At 41.6% G+C, this 12455-nt stretch overlaps 1 protein-coding gene across 1 annotated transcript in view; it reads left to right on the forward strand.

Annotated features, from left to right (window-relative positions):
• LOC117437966 (pro-neuregulin-1, membrane-bound isoform-like) overlaps positions 1–12455 on the forward strand; it is a 69744-nt gene that overhangs the window by 38872 nt on the left and 18417 nt on the right. Inside the window, exons 4-5 of the mRNA XM_034073095.1 lie at positions 7604–7654; positions 10530–10580. Coding sequence (XP_033928986.1) covers positions 7604–7654; positions 10530–10580 — 102 coding nt within the window. The remainder of the gene's footprint in view (positions 1–7603; positions 7655–10529; positions 10581–12455) is intronic.

Consider the following 12455-nt stretch of genomic DNA (forward strand, 5'->3'; position numbering starts at 1 on the left):
ATGTCCTACTCTGAACTTCTAAACCAGCATAGTCAAATAGCATTCAGACTTAACCAAATGATTTAAAAATATTATAGATAGCTATTTTTTCAGGGTTCATTTCATTTACAGGAAGTTCCAATTGCCTCTGACAGAATTTCATGAGTGTTTTCAGTGCACACAAACATTTTAGCAGTACTGCTTCTCCTGGAGAGTGCATTGGAGTTAAGCTGAAGCCTTATTGCTTAAGTATGACATTGAGAAATTCAGCTCCAATAATTCAAATTTCAGTGTCCAGCCAGTTGTGAAGTATCAAACAAACATGCCTTTGTTAGCAAACAATGCAGAAGTTCTGTGCATATCTGAGATGGGTTTCAAAATGCTGTTGAAATGGGAATTTATCACACATGCTTTTCTGTTCCACGTTGTGCCTTGAAATATGAGATAGGCATTTAAATACATAGAAAAGCAAATAAAAACCTTGGCCAATGGGACTTGTCATTGGCTATTTGCTGTTTTGTGATCATACAATTACTTGACTGTATTCACTTTGTGTATGTGTTATTCTATTTCATCACTAAAGAATATTAGGTGCTAAAATTTCATACTAGCTCTATGGTATTATAATCATGATTAGATGTCAGGAGACTGATAGAAAAGATCAAGTGTCATTTACCAGAATGTTATTTAGGAGAAAAAATAGGTAGGTGTTTCTGTGTAGTTTTGTAAGTGCTCTTGGTTTCCATGAATACAAAGTATGGTTGCTCATTAGCTGCTTACACGGAAAGCTCCTATACTGTTTCCAAGATACTGGAGTTTCCAAAAATCAGCTGTAGGCACTGTGATTAGTCATTGATACAGATAAAAGCAAAAAAAAGAAAAAAAAAAGAATGCTTGGCCATCCTGTGTTCCTTTCTCAGACAAGAAATGGTGTTGCGGCTGGGTAGTGCGTGAGGGACCTCATTTCTGTTCTTCGTGGCATGTATTTTTTTACTTCCTCCTAGGATGTGCTAGATGACACCCCTGCTGCAGGGGGATGGGAGCTTGGTTTTGAATGGAAACATTTGCAGGCAAGCCCTGTTTTGTGCATTTATAACTGGTATGTTAGAATCTGTCTAATCTTGTTGTGAAACATAAGTTGTTTAAAACAGAGACGTGTATGCAAACTCCCCTGAATACAGGACAAACTTGGATCCAATCTAAGACTGGCAGCTGGTGCTTGTCTGTAAAGATCTGAACTGGAAACTCAGTGAGATCTGAACTGGAACATCTCAGTGACATTTGATAATCTAGAGTCAGGCATGGCAGCATGCACATTCACTGGTTTAATAAATCAATCATGCATATTTGTTAGCCACACATACATCTGAGTTCCCTCTCCTTATTGTTGCTTATAAGTTACCAGTAAAATTTTTCCTGATTTTCCTTCTGATGATGGAATTTTCCACCTGGATTTGAGGAACAGCATGGCCAACATCTGGTGACTTAATAGCAATGAATCCCTAAGGCCTCAGAGGGCAACATCTGCTTCACAAACATGGACAGACCCCCTGCAAGGGTGACCTCCTCACCCTTTTTTCCCTCTGCATTCCTTGACCTCTTCCCCTTGCTAGCTTAATGACAGATTTGGTATCCAAACTCAGTAATGAGCCCTGAAGGGCAGTCATTACTCAGATCCTATATATCTGTGAGGTCCTGCACTATTCATACAAAAGAAGGTTTGGGGGGTTTTGGTTCTTTTTTTTTTTTTTTTTTGATTGGTTGGTTTGTTATGTTTTTTAAAAAAAAGAGTTAAAAAAACAAAAAGAACCCTGCATATTCAGCTTTTACTTGTTGTTTCCTGCCAAAAGGATTTTGGAGAAGACCTTGGGGTCTAGTGCAGCCCAGGAGCCCCTGCAGAAACCAGTTGTGTGGATAGCTGAGAGCACTGAACCTATCAGGGTAGGCAGAAAGGTTGCTTCTTTCCACCTTCAGCAGATTGGGTGACAGTAGCGTAAAGAAATATACATCAGAGGGCTCGACTTTCTTATGGTTGCGCTGACCTGCTCTGCTATGTGAACCAGAAATTCTAATTATGACCTTCAGTTCAATGACCTTACCTGGTCATGTTCATTGTGTATGCTCTGGTATCTGCAGACTAGATCCTCCTTTCCCTTTGTGCTGGGTGTTTTAAGACTATGAGTTATATAAGGCAGATAAGGTGATGGCACTTTTGGGCATGGGGTTATTTTTTATTCCACTAAAAGGTTAGTGGTTTTCAGTACAAAAATCTTGGGTTTAAATCCCTAGAGTTTTGCCAAACTTTTACTATTTAAATTAAAATTATCTTTGCTGGCATATGCCATAAAAGAGAATCTAGGGCATGACCAAATGTCTATGCAGCACAGTGCCTTGTCTCTAACACGAAGTGGACATCAGGAAAAAACACATGAATTACAGGGCAAATGTGTTGGATTTTCCCTCAAGAACAGGAAAATCTAGACCTTTACCACTGAAGTCACATGTCTAAAAATTGCTGATTTCAATTCCCTGCTCCAAAGCACAGAAAAACAAATATTTCTCAATAAAAGAATTCCAAAAGATTTTTCAGTGAACAAAGACCTTTCTCTGGTCTCACTCCCAGAAACAGTAAAATTTTCTCTTTTAAACAGTAATGATCAATGCCAGCCTGTAACTCCTGTCCTTGTCACTGTTACTCTTATTATTAACATTGCTGTTAAAACTGCCAAATTTGCTCTTGTGCAGGTTTTTGCTACACATAAATACACACACACAACACACATAAAATGGAACAGGTTGCCCAGGGGGGTTGTGTAGTCTCCTATGCTGGAGATATTCAAGGCCCACCTGGACAAGTTCCTGTGTGATGTACTCTAGGTTACCCTGCTCTTGCAGGGGGGTTGGACTAGATGATCTTTTGAGGTCCCTTCCAACCCTTGGGATTCTGTGATTCTGTATTAACCTATATAGACTTACAGATTTTCTCATTTTTACTGAAAGAAGCATAAAGCCTTGTCAATAGAGCCATATGTGTGTATTAAAAATATAACAAATATAAAAATCAGAAAACACAATTTCTTTACTAGTTGTAATAACAAGCAGTGAGAGCTATTCCGTTCTCTTTTGAATTTATGAGTAAAACTTGCCAACAGGATATGAACTGCTTTATTTTTATCCAGGCCTATTTGTCTATGTTCCCTAAGAAAGACTGTAATTTAAGGTCAGAATAGAGGTATAAAGTTCTCCTGGAGTTGTATAAATAATGTACAGGTTTACTAATACAATAGTAACTGCTTTTTTCATCCCAATTAGTCACTTTAGCCAGGCAAAACCCTTGCAGTAAGTTTTTTCTTGGATTTTCTCATAATTATAAGACCTTATGCTTGATAAGTAGCACTGAGAGAATATGTTATGCCACAACAAAAGCCTTCAATTTCGTACTTGAAAGCTTGCTCACAAAACCCCTTATTTAGACAACTAGGTAAGATACATTGTTTTCTGAAGTGTTGAGCACTCCACAGCTCCAGCTGAACATGGTATCACTCTTTTCCATTAAAACCTGTTGACCTAAATCTTTTACCTCTCTAAGGATGTTTGCTGTGCCCAGCATGACACAAGGAGCAAAAGAGTGGATTCCTGGAGGAATATTTCAGAAATTAGAAGTCTGGTACTGGATAACTGCTGGGTTATTCTGTGAGCACATCTGGGTAAAGTGAGCTGATGTAGTTTGAATCAGGACTGGGACTGGGACTGGGACAACTTCACCTGAACTCAAGGGAAAAAGAAGTGATCAGGTGATCTGTTCATTTAACTCACATGTAAGCAGAGATAAGCCTTGGTAAATACATTAGCTACACAGTCAGTGGCCCTTGCAAGCTTCTGGGTTTGCACTCGTAGGACTTGCAGTATATTAACAGTTCTAAGTTGCACCGCAGTCTGTAAGGATCTGATACCATTCATTAAAATTTAGTTTGTTGCTCCTCTTCTGAAAATAGCTTATCTTCAAGAAGATGGCAGAGAAATAAGTAAATAAAAACAACATCTTGCACTTAGTACCCAATAGAGCAAGTGGCCAACTATGAAATTCTTCAAATGCAAGAAGAGTCCCTTTACTCATACATTAATCTGAGACTTGATTAAAGCAGATCAGTGTACCTCTTCTCTCCCCAACATAGTTACATGTGACCTGGGACCATAATCTGTTTTTAACTGTCTGGAGTAATGGATCAGATTCTCAACTGGTGCAAACCAGTATGCCTGGACCAATGTCACATTGGTGACATTAGTCCTATTGCTACTATTGCCACTATTGCTATAGGCTATATTGCTATATATTGCTATATATTGCTATATATTGCTATATATTGCTATATTGCTATAGGCATAGCAATTCCCCTAAGAGTAGCTTTGAACCTCTCCTTGCAATATGACATATTTTAATTGAGAGTGGTGTTCTTTTAATCTGATTCAGGAAAGTAATTTATTGGAGGACCAGGAAAATCATAAAAAGCACAGTTGTTTTGAGAAACTAAAAGAAGGTCAGTTTATCCCAATGTCCTTGACCACATGTGCCTGTATGCCTCTGAAGCCTCACAATGAGACCTTATTCACCTGTTATGCCCCTTACTATCTACTCCCTACTCTGCCATGTGTAGGCAGAGTAACAGAGGTCTCAGATACTTCCCTTTTCTCAAGGTGTGTGCTAGCTTGTGTCATTCTTTACATAATTCAGAATGTGTCACTTGAATGGCACAACCGAGGCTTGAGTACTATATAACTGCCAAAAAAGTAAACCTCAGGATGACAGAAAGATCTTTTTCAGCTCTACCTGTGATGTCTGTGGTGTTTGAACCCTTGAGCTCAGTTTGTTGTCCCTTTCAGGGTCCTCAGAGTCACCTTTGAGGCGTGAACCAAAACTCATGAGATCAATCAAATCCCTTCAGTTTGCTCAAGCAGATTTTCTGTGTTAGACTTTTGACAAACTTACTAAAGGAAAAAAAGGCCTGTGGAGGGCTTTTCACAACAGCAGCTGTAGGGCTGTTCAGTTATCCCTAGAGAAAAAGTCTCTCCTGAGGAGGAGGGTCTCCTGTTTCCCTTGGAGGCATTAAAGAAGAACTTATTGCCCAGGCACTGAGTTATCTCCTCTCAGTAGACCAAAAAAAGCTCTCTGAAGGGTGGATCAAGATACCAAGTCCAGCAAGGTGGTGGATTGCTGAGTCCTGTGGGGGTTGAAGTGGTTCTTCCCCATCTTAGCAGAGGAGACAGCGGTAAATAGAGCTGGCCAATGTACTAAGGAAATGGGTTTGACAGGCTGCAGTGACCTATCCCTTAAAGCATCCTCAAATAAGGATCTCTTGTTCATCCTTCAATATTTTTACATAAGAAAGCCCCAGCACAAACATATCAAGTTTCAGCAAACATCACCAAAACTAAGTGCTCCTAGAAGTGCCAGGGGCAGAAGTGGATGGAGCATCTGAGGTAGATGCTCCTCCAGGGGATTTAAACATGCAATGAAGACAGGGCTGCAGGCTGCTGTCTCTGTACCTCACAGCACCAACTCCAAGTGTCATGACTGGAAAACACTTCCAGCTCTTCCACTTCAGGCAAATATTGAGGCTGCTTCTGTAAGCAGCCTCTTTCTGCTTCTTGCGTTCAGTTGCCTTGTCATATGGATCCATGCTGGCCTTCTTGGGTAGGGTAAAACACCTCTCTTACCCTTGTGGTGTACTGTCCTCAGTAAGCAGTGAACACAAACTTTGCGCCTTCCGAACGTTGACATCCACTGGTAATGTTGCTAATGTGAATGTTACTAGCAGGCCTTGGTAACATGTGACTTTGCCACGTTTTCCAAGTGTGGTTCTCCATACATTTCAGGTGTGGGAGACTCTGGCTGTATTTTCCACTGGTAAGGAATCTTCCCACCAGCATTCATACTGATGCAGCTGTGCTGGGAAGGCAGCAGTAAGAAATGCTCCATCAAGCTCAGCATAGGCACTAAATGGAACACGTTTTCTTTAACAGTGAAAGAAAAATTTGCTCCAGTTGTGCCAGATGCTGAGCCATGCAGCTGTCAGACCTGTTTTGTCTCCTGTTGTGACTAAGAGAGGTTAATTGCTCTGACAACCCAGATGCACAATAGTAAACTGCCTCCATACTGAAAAAGTGACCCTGAAAGCTGCCTGGCTACAGGCCACCGTGTTCCAAGATCTAGTGCAAAGGTTTCAACCTCAACATTTTTACTTATAATACTCATTTTCATGCCACACATCTGGCTATCAAGGAAATACTGCATAAAATGTTCTCTCACATTAGTGAAATGAAATTGGAACATATTGCCCAGGAAAACAAAGTGTTTGCCAAAGAAAATTATACCAAAATGGGGAAAATACAAAAGAGCTAACAAGTAAGAAATTTAAATACAAGCTCAACACTGAAGTTTAATGAGAGAGATGTTGAAGGGAAGACAGTTGGGATGACTTTTGTCAAGCTTTCGTGGACTCTGAAGACACTGAACAGAGGACCAACTGATCCAGAATCACAGAGCACAGTAAAAGTATTCCTAAATTGTCTTCTACTAAATGCTGTGAAAGGCTTTTTCTAGCTTCTTTTTGTTTGGCATACCAGAGGATTCGTGGTGTGCCTTGAGGATTCAGGACAAGACTTCTTCTCTGGCATTTGTGGCCCTCCTCCAGGTGCAGAGTTGAAACTTATGCAATGCACCACTATGAGGCTGAAATTGCTTTGAGAGCTTAAAGAAGACCAAGACTGATGCATACACCTGAAGAGGGCTTTGTTAACATCTGGGCAATTACACACAGTTGTGGCTTGTGGAGTCAGCAGCACCATGGATGGTTTGATGTCATTGGAATGAAGTCTCTGCTTAAGTCCATGAAGCCTAAACAAAGGCTTCCTACTTTCTGCTTTCTCCTATCTCCATTATGCAAGGCACAAGCAAGAATCTAAGCACAGCAGCATCGTTCCCCATAGCCTTCAGCCAGTTCAACAAGTAGATGCAAGCCTATGACACTATGTCACTAGTATTAACGTATCTCTCCAAGACCAGTATGGAAGAGCAACTTTTCAGCAAAGAGACTGCTTTTTTCCCCATCACAGAGCCCACAGCAGTCATCCCATGAGGGATATGGTTTGCATGTGTGACTTAGAAGATTTCCCTGAAAGTGGCAAGTGACATTATTGGATGTACTTACCAGCAATTCAAGTGATATGAACAGGAACATGTCTTTGCAAAATTTAACCGCCTGGAAACATAAGGAGTGAATACTCACACTGACACCTTCCAGAAGCAGAGCCATCTGCAAGATTTCTCCTGTTGCCACTGATCAGTTATTCCCAGAGGAGAATGAGAGATTGAACAACTGGCTTCTTTCAGAAGAAAGAGACTTTCTTCTTCAGTTCTACTAGTAGACACCCTCATTTCACATGGAAGGAGGGAAACTCTTGCAAGTTGGTGTCTTACTGCAGTCTCTGTCTACTGACGCAGAATTTAAGCTTGCTTCTTTGAGCATCTTTTTTTCTCTTTATCTTATCCATTCTTGGAGCTGAATGCTGTTAGAGGATCGCCTGACTCCACATTATAACTTCTGTTGCCTCTTGTGTTTTCCAGAGAGCACCAGCAAGATACCAGTATCAACAGAAGGGACAAAAACCTCTTCACGTAAGTTGAATTAACAGAGTCTTTCTATCCCTTTCTATTTATTTCTTCTTCAAACTACCTCTGCAGTTCTGAAACTGCTCCCTCTTAGCAAGAACAATTCGCCAGCACCTCAGTATCTGCATATCACCTTGAATACTGAAGCTACTTCAAGGACTGAAAAATGAATGAAGAAGGGTTGAGCATATTTTTCACTATCCTGGACTTCTGTTGAGGCCTGCAGTTATCAGCCTGCAGCAGCCGAGGTGGAAAAGTATTTGATTTGTTAGAAACTGTGTTTTGAAAAAGCACTTGTTACTCCTGTTCTTGTAAATCCTAGCAGCTGCATGTGAATTTGCGGAGTGTGTAGACGTATTGATATTTCCTCCAGAAAGTCTGCTGCCTAGACTGCTCTGTTTCTCAGGGCTCCACATACAATTCCTGACAGCTCAGGAAAGGGGGTTTCTGTGAGTGTAGACAGGTAACTCACTGTCAGTAGTTTCACTGCTTTTGAAGCTGCCTTGGCATTTTAGGAGCCTTCTCCAGATGGTTTCCTTTCAGGCTGGTGCAATTTTGCTTTCAGCATCCCTCCTGTAGTTACGAATTGCACGCCTCCAGAGTTACTCCTGGAACTGCCCCCAGTGAGAAGTCACTTTCATTGTTTTAAACATTAGAGTTATTTTCTATATGGCCACAACATAAGCAGTTGTCTCTACCACTGAGTTTGGCTGAAGGAGCTGTGGTTAGGCATGTGTAAGCCCACCATCCCAAGGGTTTACAAGATACACATACCATGCTTGGCAAAGAGGCGGAGGTCCTGCTATCTTTTTTGGGAAAGCTATGCCTGGCAGAGACACGTTTTAGTGTGAGATGACAGTGTTTGTAGGCTAGATCAAGGAAAACAGTGTGACTGCCAGATTTTACATTTAGCATGCCTGCAGCCTTTCCTTTGATGCATCTGCGTGTGTGGCAACCTACTTCTGAAATCTTGGCACTGCTGTCTGACAGAAGAGCCATTGGATGTGCCCATATTCTTTCATGTTCTCAGTGGGACCCGTCACTGGTGCTTTGCTGGATATGTATGAGAGCACATAGCTAATAGCAAGTGTCCTGTAACCATTGGAATCATTTTTGTTCGAAGGAGGTGACATGCTGGTCACCGACTCCACTGGGCTCGCCTTGCTCTCTCTCATGCAGCAAAAATTCAGTCCCTGCACTACAGTCCCTTCTTTCCCATGAACTAAATTTCTTGTTCTTGAGTGGACTTTTTCCCTGCTTATGTCCTTTCCAGTGCCTGCTGTTACAGTACTGTTCTCCTCTATTGTGCCACTGAAGGGGAGGAGGCTGGGATGTTCAAAAAGCTGGCTGCTTTCCTGAGTAATCGCTGCACCAGCAGATTTTATGCCAAGTGGCTCATCATGCTGTTGTCCTGAAGGAGAGCAAAAGGCAATACATTCAGTGGCTGACTGTCTCATGGAGCTCTGAGTAGGTCTTTGCTATGTGGTGGGTGCAGAGAGCTGCTCAGGCCAAACCCAGCCAGGTGCCATTTTTCCCATTGTTCTCACCTAGCCCTGGATGTAGACCATATCAGTTTTCGCTGCCACTACAAGAGTCTCATACTGACCAATAGTATCTGAAGTTTTGGGCACTGCTGATTTATTTCCAGTCCTTGCAAATGCAAATAAGTTATTGGTGTGTTACTTCTTTAATTTGAGATAGCCTGTTGTGAGATGATGGTGTTTACCAGGAGCTAGGTCTCTTGAAGTATTGCTACATTTAGTATTTGGTGATAGGAGGGCAGAGGAGTCTTAGCTTTTACGTGTGGTTAATCTCTGCTAAAAACTAACTCCATTGGGCAACAGATTCATCTTTTCTGTCTGATGTAGCATGTTGTTAAATATTTCACCACAGAGCGCGCAATATGTCTGACCTGCTACCTAGCATCCCTGGGCTGTTTGCTAGCCACTCTGATTGTCTTCATTCCTCTCCACAGTGGCATATCACATTACCACCTTAGGCAAAGTGCTCTCTCTGCAAACTCTTTTTTTCAGCTGATACTACTCCTCAAGCACCCTCTTGATTCTTTATTCATGCATGACACTTTTGCTGGACTTCTAAGACAGTGAAAGCCCATGCAGCCACCCAAATACATGGCCCTGATTTTCTGTATGCTTTGGGTTCCTACAGTTCAGTAGTTTCAGTTCTAGCTCCAGGCTAGCTTGCTTCTTCCATTTAGCTTTTCTGAGTGCTTCCTTTATGTATTTTGTGTTGAGGTCTGTTTCCTTTAGCTGTCCTACAAGATTATTAGCCACCTTGTGAATGCTTCTTTTTCCTTTCTTTGGAACCACTTTGGCACTGGTGCTTTCTCCCATTTTGGTCTGGAATGTGTCCTGCTCTCCCTTCCAGCTCTTTGTAGAGGTGGTGACACTCATGGACCTTCTTCTCTTTCAAACCACAGAGGTCCTTAGCCTTAGCTGTGATAGACCTGAAGGCCTGGCTGTCTGTTTAGAATCATGTGAGAAGAAGATAAGAAGATAGTGTTTCCTGCGTCAGCATGTGGAGCTTCAAGACCCACTGTTTTCCACTCTCCTCTGATGCCTTCTCAAACAGCTGAAAACTTTGCTCTCTCTTTGCCAGTTTTCTCCTGGCCTTCCCTCCCAGGAACATGGAGCATTTTTACTGTAATTGATTATTCACAGTGTCCCTAGGACATGCTGTACTGACTTTGAAGTTCTTTCCTTTCTCAAGCTATCTCATATTTTTCTCTGCTTTGGCGAGTTTCTGATTACTGAAAAAAAAAAGAAAGCTTTGCTGGAGGAAGATGTTCAGGCTCCTCCAACATAACAGTGTAGCTGCGGCTGTATTCTTACAACTTTGTTGTTACTTGTGTGTGTTGCAGAACCCACGCTTAGGATACAAGCTTCAACAGAAGGAGCAAACACTTCCTCCTGTAAGTATATACAAGATGTTTTAATCATTGCTGGCAAGATCCTCAGGTACATTTCTCACTTCTTAGCTCAGAAAAAAATATGCTCCTATCTAAACCTACAATAAGGGATTGGGAGTCACTGGGTAGGATTCCTGCACTAAAGATGCAGTTGTTATTTGTTATGTATTATAACTCTTTGCAGACTGGGAATATGGAGGGCTAAGCATCTTCCTTCAGGAAGGTCAAAGCTCACAGTTGGGCAGGGCAAAGGAGGAGGAAATTGTTCCGTTGTTTTCTACCTGCAATTACCTCCTCAGCCCTTCCCAGGCAATGTATGACTTCAAACACTGTCCTGCCTCTGCCTCCACAGCTCCTAGCCCTAGGATAGCTGAAACATCCTCAGGTCCAGCCATGCCCAGCTGCAGTACATTTTCTTTCATCCCTGTGCCAGCTGTGCATGTTAGAGCTCCTTGAGATCTTTCTCCTGTGACCCACTGCCCTCAGGAAGAAGATGGGGAAGATAAGGACATCTTTTTATGTGTCTCCCCTCAGCTGGGACAGAGAACCAGAAATTATTTCCCTTCCTATAGAAGAGATATTATCTCTCTGTTCATCTTGAGAGCACACTGATAGCTGCAGGAGTACCAATGAAGACTCTTTTCTTCCACATAGTGGTGTTTTCCAGGGAAACATGCTTTACAGCCATAATTCTGTGCACATTCACCCCTGAGAGCCATCAGGGAGAGCTTTCAGCTCTTTACTAGACTCAAATCCGCCATCTTCCTGTCCTGCTTTTGAGCAGTCCAGAAGGACACTTCACATAATCAAATTCAGAAAGGCTGCAGGAGATACAGTATTGACCTTCTTCTAAAGCAGTAAGTATTGCTGGCTGACAGGAATAGGATGGCAGGTGAGATAGATCAACTGTCCAATCCACCCTGACACTTCCAGTATTGTTATAAAGTGTGATATGTACTATATAGTGAGCTATCCATAGATGCCCTTAACTCACATCTAATAGCTTCCTCATGTATGAGCATGAGGAAGACTGCTCAAAATCAAACCTCTGGACATAGTATTTTGCACATTTTTTTATAATTTATATGAGATATAAAAGATTTATTTTTGTAAATTTTCTTCTCCCCTATTCATCTGATTACTGTTTAAATTGGTATTGAAGGAATTTTAGAAATCTGATAGGTTATTTTAAAAGCCAAAAAAGATTTCTATCAGCAAAATGAGAAGAGTTAATGCTGGCCTTCTTTTTCATCTAATGCATAACAGCAGGATAGGCAGGAATGATTCCTAGAGCAATTTGAAACAGTCATTTCTTTCTGTTCTGTACTCAGTTGCATTGACAGAAATCAGGAGTAGTACTATTGTTGTCACTGAAACAAGTACTGGAGCAGAGTAATAGTGGATATTGCTGCCTATGCTGGGTAGGAAAGGCACTACAAAACAGGAGGGAGCCAACATTTATTACTAACAGATGTGAACTTCTACTCACACTGCAGAGCAATGACAGAATTGAGCCCATGTACTTATTCTGAAGTTGCTTAGAGGTTTTCTGAATTTCAGTGGGACATGTCCATTTCACACTTGTCATTGTCAATCTTGTAACAGATACAGGATGTAAACTGTTTCCTTCCACTCCTCAGACAATAGCAGATGTTTCAGAGAATGTACCAGCACTGTCACTGTTGGACAGACACTGGGAAAGATCTGAGAACAACCGAGTGCTTCAGGCTTTCTCCCCTGGGCTTTCACAAGTGAACAGACATGTGTCATGCTTTGCTGTCTTGGAGTTCAAGTGACAGACACATTCAAGGACCTAAGAGTTTTAAAAAAATCTATCTCTCTAGGACACTCCACAACAGATATACCAAAACAGAAGGT

The sequence above is a fragment of the Melopsittacus undulatus genome, chromosome Z (genome assembly GCF_012275295.1).
Source record: "Melopsittacus undulatus isolate bMelUnd1 chromosome Z, bMelUnd1.mat.Z, whole genome shotgun sequence".
NCBI lineage: Eukaryota > Metazoa > Chordata > Aves > Psittaciformes > Psittaculidae > Melopsittacus > Melopsittacus undulatus.